The 12,323-nt window shown below is 33.5% G+C and overlaps 1 protein-coding gene across 2 annotated transcripts in view; it reads right to left on the bottom strand.

Annotated features, from left to right (window-relative positions):
• The window catches only part of FRMPD4 (FERM and PDZ domain containing 4), a 742,306-nt gene that overhangs the window by 598,835 nt on the left and 131,148 nt on the right, over positions 1–12,323 (bottom strand). The window contains exon 2 of one of the 2 annotated variants that reach the window (XM_056808256.1): positions 9,428–9,477. The exons of the other annotated variant lie outside the window; for it this stretch is intronic. Within the exon in view, the coding sequence (XP_056664234.1) occupies positions 9,428–9,447 (20 nt within the window). The 5' untranslated portion in view covers positions 9,448–9,477. The remainder of the gene's footprint in view (positions 1–9,427; positions 9,478–12,323) is intronic. 2 annotated transcript variants of the gene reach the window in all.

Raw genomic sequence — 12,323 nt, 5'->3', positions numbered from 1 at the left:
AAAAGGTGGATGGAGTTAGAGGATATGAAATAGTATTGGACAGATTAATCAACTACATTTGTGTTATTATTTGTTGATATGAAAAGTGACATAGAGAAAAAATATAGGCAATAATAAGGACTTGAACACAGAAGACTAAATACATGGTAGTATGAAAAGCAAAAAAGGTAATGTCTGACAGTAGTTTCTTGAGCAAAGATAAATAAGCTTAATTTGGATCATGTTGAATTTGAGATGTCAACTAGACATACAAGTAGAGATATCCATTAGGTTCTTAGAAGAGAGGGACTGGCTCAGAAGTATTAGGGCTAGAAGTTCATTGATAATTGAGACCCTGAAGGAAAATGACATAGCCAAGGGAATAATTAAAAGGAAACAATGATGGTGATAAATATATAGCATTCATATTACACTTTAAGGTTTCCAAAGCACTTTGCAGATATCATCTCCTTTTATGACAACTCAGTGAGGTAGATACTATTCATAGCCCCATTTTAGAGATAATGCAAATGAGGTAGACAGAGATTGCTAGATTTGAACTCATATCTTTTGACTCCAAGTCTAGTGCTTCAAACACCAAACCACTTTCAAGAATTCAGAAAACAGCTTCTTTAAAGAATTGGAAGGAAAATAAGAAACCAATGTCAGGAGCTGTGAAGGAATAGTATGATAAGTCAGGAGAAAAACCAGGACAACGTGATTTCTTAAAACCAAGGGAGAAGAGGATATGAGCAGGATTATTCAACTCTAACAAATACTGAAGACACATAGGTAATAGAGGGAGAAAAAAAGCCTATGTATTAGAGGTTCATTGGTGAACTTTGAGAGAAAAGGTTCAGTAGAGTGAAAAAAGCAGAAAGTTAGGTCCTAAAAAAGGGAACAGATCGCTCCTCATTGGTTATAAAGGTCTAAATTTGGAGCAATGGGTAGAAGTTGCGAAAAGACAAATTTAAGGTTGATATAAGGAAAAACTACCTAAAAATTAAAGCTGTCCAAAAGTGGAATGTATCTCTCTCTCTCTGGATAGATTCTCTTTCTCCACAAATGTTTGAGTAATATCAGGAAAACCATTTGCCAGGTATATGGTTGAGATGTTTCTAATTCAGGGAAAGATGAGATCAGATGACTTTTAAACTCCCTTCCAACTCTGAAATTCTGTGATTCTATAAAAATAAAGTCTGGTTGGACTTTGTGTGTATGTGTATGTGCTCTATAGAAACAAGCAGTATTTACCGACTTGTTTAAGTATTAAGTTTAGAAGTAAATTAATTTTGTAAAAGGTAATTGAAACTGAAAATATGTAAGAATGGACCAGTGATTCCACTGACTTAGGGATTTCTTGTGATGATTCAGACCAAAATCCATCTATTCTTGCTCATCCCATGTGAATTTTGTCCACATTCTCCCAAAGGTTCCCCAAAGAGGTTCAATTGTGCTTTAGAGGCCTTTCTTTCTCTCCTTAAATGGCACGAATCCTCTGGTAATAGAATCCTCTGGCCATTGAAATTATCCTTCTTTCTTACCACATGAGGGAACCATCTTCTCCTTCTGTCATATAAAAACAATGAAATTTGATCCAAGGAATGGCTTCCTTGGAGGGATAAATATGTTCCAATGCTGAATATCTATATGTTTTCTATAGACCTATGTCCATAATATACTTCTATCAAAATGTTTTAAACTCTTACCTTCTGTCTTAGAAATGATACTAACTAGTGGTTCCAAGGCAGAAGAGTACTAAGGAGTAGGCAACTGGAGTTAAGTGATTTGAACTCAGCACCTCCCATCTCTAGGACTGTCTCTCTATCCACTGAGCCACCTAGCTCCCCCTTCATTCTAGCAAATTAATGTGACCATTCCAGCAATTTTGTTCATTTTTAATTTCATATGAATGTTTTTCTTCCTCCCAGTTAAATGTAGATTACATTTATTATGTTAGATAAATCTCAGAGGTGCTCCAGAGTGGAGACTCCCAATCTCAAACCGACTCTGGCTTGGAACCATCTCTCTGCCCTAGCCCTTGGGAGTAAATCTGAGCATTGCCTTCCCTCCAGGGACAAGACTTGACAATACTGTTTACCCCAGTCCCACTTATTCTCTTCCTGTTCTCTCTCTAAGGACGCTGATTTGCTCCATTTGCTCGTTACCTTCCTGTTAATGACCCTGAACTGCCTGGTATACTTTGTTTACATCATCTCTTGATGGCTTGGTTGCATTAGACACATGTATGCTTACAGGGAGCTTTTCAGGATCAAACTAGAATTTCTTGATATTGATGGGAAGTATAGGCATTTGTTTAATTCTATAGAAGAGTCACTTGCAAAGGTTCAAAGGATCATTGCTAAAGCAACAGAACATTAGATATATTTCTATAATCAAATTACCATGATCAACAATTCCATTTCACTATGTAAGCCTCTCATAAAAATATTGAATGAGCACTCAGAAGTAAAGATTCCTTTAAGACTTCAATAAGGGATCCAAGGTTTACAAGCTAGGGTGCTATGCATTATTTTAATGTCTTACAGTAGTTACAGTGAATTCCAAAATAACCTCCCTTTTCACTACAATGAATTCCTGGAAATCATACTATTTCCCCATAGGAAGAATATTGGTGGTCAGTCAATCAGTCAATACAGATTTATTAAATGCTTATTATATGGCAGGTGCTGTGCTAAGTGTTGAAGATAGAGAGAAAAGAAAAAACAAAACTCCCTGTACTCAAGGAGCAGACATTCAAAGAGTGTGTTTGTTGTTCAGTTGTTTCAGTTTTGTCCAACTCTCCATGACCCCATTTGAGGTTTTCATGGCAAAGATATTGGAGTGATTTTCCATTTTCTTCTCCAGCTCATTTTACAGATGAGAAACTGAAGCAAAGAGTTCAGTAACTTGCTCAGAATCACATAGCTAATAAGTGTCTGAAACCAGATCTGAATTCATTAAAATGAGTCTCCCTGATTCCAAGACCAGAGCTCTATCCTTTGAGCCAACCCAGCTGCCCTAAAGATCACAATGATTTGTAAATAAGTAAATGCAAATATATACAAAGTAAATGAAAAATAATCTCAAAGGGCAAAGCCTGTTGGAAGGAGTTCTAAAAATCATTTCTGCAAAAGGTAGGCTGTGAAATTTCTAAAAATAAACCAAAGAGACTAAGAGGTAAATGAAGAAGCAGAGAGCATTTCATGTTTGGAGGGCAACCTATGATAAGGCAGTGAAAAGACTGAGAGAAGTGGGATGGTACCTCTAGAACAAGGGCTATTTAAAACATCAAGGAAAATTTTGTGTGTGGGGTTCTTGCTGTAGTTTTTATTCTCTTACTTTAGCAGGGGGATTTGTGACTTTTCTAAAAAATGGCCTACTGGGACCTGTTTCTATTTGAGTTTGATACAAAAGGTTAAGAAGATCTCTGAAGTCCCTTTATGAAACAAGAAAATAGAAGACGGATTAAGGCATGGAGCACTGAAAAGGGAAATCAAGGAAGATGGTCTCAGACTTCTTAGTCGAGTAAGAGACGAGGTCATTTTCCAAGACTGATATAAGGAACTACTTTGGCAGTTTGAAGAAAGTAAAAAAGATTCAGTATAGCCACTTTGGGAAATGTGATGAGTTGAGTTATTTGTCCTTTATTTTTTAAAAAGACCAGTCACATGACAGGGTAATGTATTGACTTTCATGTGAAATGTATTCAAGTAAGGCAAAGTTGCAAAAAGTCATTAGCTTCACTCTTTATTCCAGATTCATCCAAATCAAGTGGCAAGACAAAAGTCAGAACGATTGTGGAAGGCCAACAAGGTTGTAGATGACCTTGGCATCTTCGACATCTGACCCAGCTCTAATCACTCCGTAGCACCTGCTTCAGTAGCCTTTATGGTTGTTGGAACAAACTGCTCTCTTCCTCCCATTCTACTGAGGGAAGTCTTCATGGTTTTGAGGTCAGTCTGATACCCTCAAACTAGATCGTGGGGAATGTGACAGCTAATAAGAGAAGAATAAAAGCAGTTTTGGTATCAACCTCTTGTTAAACTCTATCCATCCTCGATGAGATTCTGTGATTCTAGCATGAAAGGAAATATCATGCCAGAAAAATTATGCAAAAAATGCATTACTTTTTTTCTCTGCCTCAAAGCAGTATAGGTGAACTGAAAGGGATAGGATAAAATTCATCAGGCAATAATATCATAGAAGAGACTAAGATTCCCTTGACTTCTAATAGAGCACCTTCACTATGAAGCAATCTCTTTAGAATAGGGTTTGGGGCTCCATTTAAATTCCAAAGACATATCTCATGTGTGTAGATAGAATCCATTCCTCCTCCCCAGTTGTCCCCACCTCGCTGCAAGGCTAGATGTCATGTGAATGCTCCAAACAGCTCACAGGTGAAGAGCCCCAGGAACATGACCCAGAACTAAAGGTTTTGTTTGGGTCTGGGTTCAAGAGAAAGGATAAAAGTGTGGGGCGAGACAAGCGTGGGCACTCTATTCCCTTGAAGGCAGTGTGGAAGGACCATGGAAAACAGTAATCGTTGAAGAATATCAGAGAACACTATTGTGTATTATTTATCAGTAAGATCAAGAACAATTGTCAAAGAAAACTGGTACCATCCATATAGCACACTTGAATATATTTGGATAACTCCTGTGGGGTTCAGCAAAAAACAAAACAAAACTCTAGAAGGATGAATTCATGAGAGATTTTAAAAAGGGGGACAAGAAGAGACTAATATTATTTGTCAAATATACTTACCACTTTAGGCAAGAAGTGTGTAAATATTTGAGTTCTATCAAAAACTGTTGCTACCTTACCACAGTACTTAAGAGTTATTAATACATATATAAATATAGATGTACACACATTGAGAGAGAATGAAATAAAAACACTTCAGATAAATTTAGTGTTGTAAATGTTTACTTGCTTGTGATGAGTAAAAAAAAGGCATACCAGAGCAGTATTTTTAGAAATCTGACATTCGTAAGAGGCATTAGAATTTAAAAGGCTTTACACATATCATTCCTGAATATATGTATGTATACATATGCACACGTGTGCATGTGTGTATCCATGACGTTGTTTACTTCATTTGTAAAGTTACTTTTAGGACAGTTTTGTCCTTTTGGTGGGTCAGACATTCATTTGTTTTTATTTATGAGTTTACAGAATAATTTTCTTGAAAATGGAGATACTCAAATGTAAATTCCATGAATTATTCTCTATAACATAATCCTTGGCTCACCAAGAATTAATTAAACTATGGCTCTTTCTAGTTCACTGAACTTCCTCAACTGCTTTTCTTCATCACAAGTTCTCAGATAGTACAGCATAGTAGAAAGATAACTAAATTTGAATTCAAATCCTTGGCCTACCATTTGTTGCTTGTATTAGCTAAATTCTCTAGCCCTCTCTGTTACTTCATTTATAAAGGGAGAGGTTGGATCAAGTTACTCCTAAGGTATCCTCTAGCTCTAATTCTATGGTCACATGTAGAATTTATTCCCCTTTAAAACATGTCATGAAATGAATTATGTAACATACAATAATAGTTCTTGAGAATTGAAGAAAGCAAGAAAATTAAGTTCTTTCTCTTTAACCAGCTTTCTCTCTCAGTAGTCCCAATTTTTTTCTGATTTTCTTCAATACCCCTATAAAGTGATACTAATACATGAATCGGTCATACTTCCCAAATGAAAGCACTAACATAATTTGTTGATGAGTAAGGGGTAAATCATAAAAATTGAAATAGAAAAGTGAATCTGATGTCAGCAATGACTGAGTTGTGAAATACAGAGACATCCTGTTGTCAGTTTCACTAATCATACACTTTATCCCATTTAATAATTTCACTAGGAATGGTCAATAATTTCCTTTTAACTAATGAGTCATCTATTGGTTTTCTGATATCCTTCCAAAGTCTTGTGTTTGTCCTCAGCTTAGGGTTCAGAAGAATGAGGGGAATGAGGATATTACTCTTTTAACCAGGGACACAAAGAAGTCTATGTCAATCCCCAGCCATCCTATGGAGAGCCTAAGGAGAGCCTATGGAGAGCCTAACGTATCTACTGATTAAATATCTAAATCTATAGAGATGAATTGACATAGCACACACATATATCTATATAATGTATGTCATATATATGATAGAAAGAGAGGAAAGAGAAGAAAATAGAAAAATATTACCTATCTACCCAACATGTCCATCCATCCATCCATCCATCCATCCATCCATCCATCCCATCCATTCATTCATTCACCTATATGTCCATCTATCTCTCTTTGCTTTTTATTTTTCTATCTTTGTTTCTATCTTTCTGTCTATCTATCCATCTCTCTATTAAATGTAAGACTGAAATTAATATCCAATAACTCCAAATATTATATTTTATAAGATTTATTAATAATCACTTGAAGTAGAGGAAACAGAAAGATAAAAGTAAAGCTGAATAAAAAGAAGTTTTTCCTGACCATGGTAGTAGGAGAAGAGAGAGGGCACAGATACAGAAACTTTTATCTCCAAAACATAAGTATTTAATGTGAGGATGAAAATGGAATTCTGGGAAAATGGAGTCCTGGGGTAGAAAATTCTAATTACACTCTCTGTCTATCTATCTATCTATCTATCTATCTATCTATCTATCTATCTATCTATGATAATCCCTTAAATCTATGTATACATGTATAAATACATGCATATTAAATATATATGCATGAATATATACATATAAGTATGTGTATTTATTTGTATGCATATGTATATATAGTAAGCTGCTCTTATTGTAGATTTTATATACCAACCTTTATCTTTATCTTACATGTATATTTGTATATCTTATTTTTGTGTATGTGTAAAAGCACCTTATATTATATTAGCTAGAATGTAAGCCCCTTAAGAACAGAGACTAATTTCTTTCTAAATATTATCTCATTAATTGATGAATAAGATCTTATTCTTTTCAAGAGCCTTTCATGTACTATCTCATTTGACATTCATAATAACCCTATGAGATAAGATGGGTAGGAAAAGTATTATTGTCCTCATTTTACAGATGAACAAAGAGAGGTTTAAGAAAGTAAAGAAAATAGCAATAGTGGACTTCATCTGGGATTCATGTTGCCATTCAAATCCACTCCTATATTTTATGATAGATGGAACATTTTTTTTAAGGCCAGACCAAAATCACCCAATCCACTGCCAATGAGAGAACCCAACCATGATAAATATGAATCAATCTAGTTCCACGATATAACCAAAGCAGATTTGCATTAACCTTAGGAATCTTAGAATTCAAACACTCCAACACGATTAGATAGGTAAGTCACTTCAATCATCATGAATTATTATTGATAATTATTTTATGGTAATTAAAATATTTTGAACTTAATGATATGACTTTTTGGAAACTTAAGAATATTAAGTATTATGTTGGTCCTTTTTCCCTAATTGAAATAAAATATTGTTAATAATTTTCCTTTAGTAATAAAAAACCTCTGAAGTTTTATTTGTGATTTTTGTTACTTCTGTCTTGAAAGCCAGATCTAGCAAATCATGATTGTTTAATCATGAGAACTTCTACTTTGTTTTATAATTTATACTCCAATGAGCCATCATACTTTGAGAAGGTGCCTCTTTGACAATAACTCATGAAACAACAGCAGGTGTGATCAAGACTTAATGTTGAATGACAGGAGACAGAAATAACAAATGGTGACCTGATCAATGTAACCCACATAGATCACACAACTGGTTCATGATATAAACAAATGAGCTTGTCAGGTATGACTCCATCATTAAATACTCCTGCTGTTTATATCACATAGATTTTTAAGATTGAAGGTAGAGATGAGTAGTCGGTCTTTCATTTTGCAGAAACACTGAATCCTACAGAAGAGATACTATGGAGCAAAAGTATATCTTGTCTTAAAGAAAGATTTCCTTTTTGGTAATGACTACAATTTTCATTTAATGTACTGTATTAATAACATACCCCTAAATAAATAAGTCATCTTCACTTCTTCAGAAAGAACAACAAAGAAAACCATTTATTTAATTGAGAAAAAGCTTCCAAATTAACAACATTCTTCTTCAACACCAATATTCAAAATCATAGCCGACCATTACAAAATTTCAGATTCACAATTTTAGTAGCAGATTTTGCAACTTACTTATTCCCTTTTCAAAGGGGCATTTAAGCCAGGAAAAGTGAATGACTCTTGTGGACTGGATTAGAACAAGGGCATTTGGATTATTAAGACAATGATAATTTATTAAAATAGATAAAAATTAAATATCCTTAAAATAAAAGTTTATTTCTAAATTTTATGTCATGTTCTTAAAATTTAGAAATCTCAAAATGGTAGTGGGATGACAACTGGAAGATTAACCTCAAACAGAAGTTCTTAACCTTTTTTGTTTCATGGATCTCTATCACAGGCTGGTAAATAATAATATTTTTAAATGCATAAAATAAAATGCATATAATTATGACAGAAATAAATTATATTGAACTACAGTCATTAAAAATTTTAAAAAGTAGTTCATGCATCTTAATTTAAGAATGTATGTCCTATATAAACATCAAGGATTCATTATTTGTTCATGTGGGTACTCTTGCATACAGACCTGTGCTATAACCTAGTTGAATTTCTTCATGGCTTACTTTGACTGAGAAATTTCTTTATCTAGTGGACATCCATGGGATTTAATCAATACCTCCCTAAATTTAGCTAAGCTGATCATCCAGTAACACAGTTCCAATCTATTGCCAACTACAATATGCTCTTAGCCAGAAGTTCTTAAACAGGGATCCATGAAATTTCCAAATAAATAAACTATATTTCAGTATAATTGTTTTCCTTTGTTAACCATACTTTAATTATTTTATACATACTTAAAGACATTATTCTGAAAAGCAAATCATAGACTTCACTAGACTATCAGAGAGTTCCATGATACAAAAAAGATAAAGTGGTATTGTTCAGACTGGGGAGGAACTATTGACCTTGCATTCCATGAAATAACTATAACATGTAATATATAGCCATGGGAACAAACATAATGCATTACATGTAGTCATGGAATACATAAAAATGTAATTATATATTGTTTTAGGTAATATGAAAAATTATTAGAATCTTTTATAAAAGGTTATAAACTAACACTCTGATTATTGAAGATTTTTCACAGAAAATTTTAAAAGATTAAAGATTCCAAACTGAGTCCATTTAGGAACAAGTTCTTGCTACTGAATTGAATATCAGGAAAAGGCTCTACAAGAAGTGTGCATTTAAAAAAAGTTTTCTCAATGTGGGAAAGGTAAAATGTAAAGGAGAGAATATAGGTCTTTATTGGTTAAAAAATGAAAATTAAAACAAGTAAAATAAGGTTAAAAAAACAAAACAAGAAATTTCCTTGAAGATAATGAATGGAACATACCTGGACATGCCAAAAGTCATTCAGTCTTTTGATTTGGCTACAAAATTAATCTGAAAAATACCAAAATAAAAGTTTTAAGATAACAGTTTATCCCTTAAAATGAAATCTAATTAAATTATTCATAAAATTTTGATTTTTTTTCTTTTTTACAAACTAATATAATGTCTTCAGTCCCTCCCTGTTTACCCACAGAGAGCCATATAATATAATATATAATATTTTCAAAGACTAAACAAAAGAAAACTGTGAGAAAAATCAATGTAGGTTATCAAAATACTAAAGAAGTCTGAAAATATATGAAATGTCAGCCCCTCCAACCCTTAAAGGGATGGAGCTATCTTTGCACATCTATTCTTTTAAGTCATGTTCACTCTGTAATTTCACAAAATTCCCTTATGATTTTTTTGAGTGCCCTTATTGCTTTCTTGGGTTTGCTTGCTTCACTCTGCATCTGTTCACATAGATCTTTTGTTGCTTCTCTTTATCATATTTATAATTTCTTATAGGATAGTATTAGTATATTACATTCATATACAACAACTTGTCACCAGTTTTGAGGAATACTATTTTCAATCCTTTGTTATTATAAAAAGTAATGCTACAAATATTTTGGTGCACACCGGCACTTTTTTTCTTATCATTGGCCTTCTTTGGTCATAAGTCTAGTAATGGAATCTCTTGGTGAAAAGGCATACATATTTAATTACATTCTGACAGTTCCAAATTACTCTCAAAGACAACAATATTGATTCATAATTCCGCCAAAAATACACTTTTGCACCTATCTCCTTGAACCAATTTCTCATGTACATGTTATAAAATTAACATATGTGCTTCCATTTTACATAGATAAGATCTTTAAAATCTACATAAATGTAAACAGAACAATTTGTCAGACATCTTTCTTCCTAGATATTTCAATTTTGTAAGAGATATTTATGTTGAAAATTCCATGATTTTTATTTAAATACATTCTTCCTATCAGTTTTTATTATTGTATATTTTAATATTCAGAATAAGTTACTAACATCTATCAACCCTATTCAAAGCCCTATAGTTTTACTGATTATAGAACAAAGTAATTTTACATAAAGTATAAATATGGGGAAATAGTTGTTTCCAGATTTTTCAAATTTTCTTCCAAGGTTATTTATAAAAATTTCCTTTTTATTCAGTTTCTTGACACATATTTAATATGAGTCACCTGAGACCTCAGCAATGCTACTCAAAGAATCTTTTTACAAGACCAAATTATCAGTTAATTTTTTTTGGGAAATGTCATTCCCAGAGAAATATATGACAGAAAGATGATCATTTCATTTCTCAAATTGCACCTGAAAGATTTTAAAACCAAATTTGCTTAAAAAGTAACTCAAGAAGAGAAGATAAAGGAATTGAAGGCATCAAAATAGGCAAGGAGGAGACCAAGTTATCACTCTTTGCAGATGACATGATGGTCTACTTAAAGAATCCTAGAGATTCAACCAAAAAGCTAATTGAAATAATCAACAACTTTAGCAAAGTTGCAGGATACAAAATAAACCTACATAAATCACCAGCTTTTCTATATATCTCCAACACAGCTCAGCAGCAAGAACTAGAAAGAGAAATCCCATTCAAAATCACCTTAGACAAAATAAAATACCTAGGAATCTACCTCCCAAGACAAACACAGGAACTATATGAACACAACTACAAAACACTCGCCACACAACTAAAACTAGACTTGAGCAAATGGAAAAAACATTAACTGCTCATGGATAGGACGAGCCAATATAATAAAAATGACCATCCTACCCAAACTTATTTATCTATTTAGTGCCATATCCATTGAACTACCAAAATACTTCTTCACTGATTTAGAAAAAACCATAACAAAGTTCATTTGGAAGAACAAAAGATCAAGGATATCCAGGGAAATAATGAAAAATAAAACACATATGATGGGGGCCTTGCAGTCCCTGACCTTAAACTATATTACAAAGCAGCAGTCATCAAAACAATTTGGTACTGGCTAAGAAACAGAAAGGAAGATCAGTGGAACAGACTGGGGGAAAGCGACCTCAGCAAGACAGTATACGATAAACCCAAAGATCCCAGCTTTTGGGACAAAAATCCACTATTCGACAAAAACTGCTGGGAAAATTGGAAGACAGTGTGGGAGAGACTAGGAATAGATCAACACCTCACACCCTACACCAAGATAAATTCAAAATGGGTGAGTGACTTAAACATAAAGAAGGAAACCATAAGTAAATTGGGTAAACACAGAATAGTATACATGTCAGACCTTTGGGAGGGGAAAGGCTTTAAAACCAAGCAAGACATAGAAAGAATCACAAAATGTAAAATAAATAATTTTGACTACATCAAACTAAAAAGCTTTTGTACAAACAAAACCAATGTAACTAAAATCAGAAGGGAAACAACAAATTGGGAAAAAATCTTCATAGAAACCTCTGACAAAGGTTTAATTACTCATATTTATAAGGAGCTAAATCAATTGTACAAAAAATCAAGCCACTCTCCAATTGATAAATGGGCAAGGGACATGGATAGGCAGTTCTCAGATAAAGAAATCAAAACTATTAACAAACACATGAAGAAGTGTTCTAAATCTCTTATAATCAGAGAGATGCAAATAAAAACAACTCTGAGGTATCACCTCACACCTAGCAAATTGGCTAACATAACAGCAAAGGAAAGTAATGAATGCTGGAGGGGATGTGGCAAAGTAGGGACATTAATTCGTTGCTGGTGGAGTTGTGAACTGATCCAACCATTCTGGAGGGCAATTTGGAACTATGCCCAAAGGGCGACAAAAGAATATCTACCCTTTGATCCAGCCATAGCACTGCTGGGTCTGTACCCCAAAGAGATAATGGACAAAAAGACT

This window comes from Monodelphis domestica, chromosome 8 (genome assembly GCF_027887165.1).
Source record: "Monodelphis domestica isolate mMonDom1 chromosome 8, mMonDom1.pri, whole genome shotgun sequence".
Taxonomy (NCBI): domain Eukaryota; kingdom Metazoa; phylum Chordata; class Mammalia; order Didelphimorphia; family Didelphidae; genus Monodelphis; species Monodelphis domestica.
Note: the sequence above shows the minus strand (reverse complement) of the source record. Positions and strands in the feature narration are given on the sequence as shown.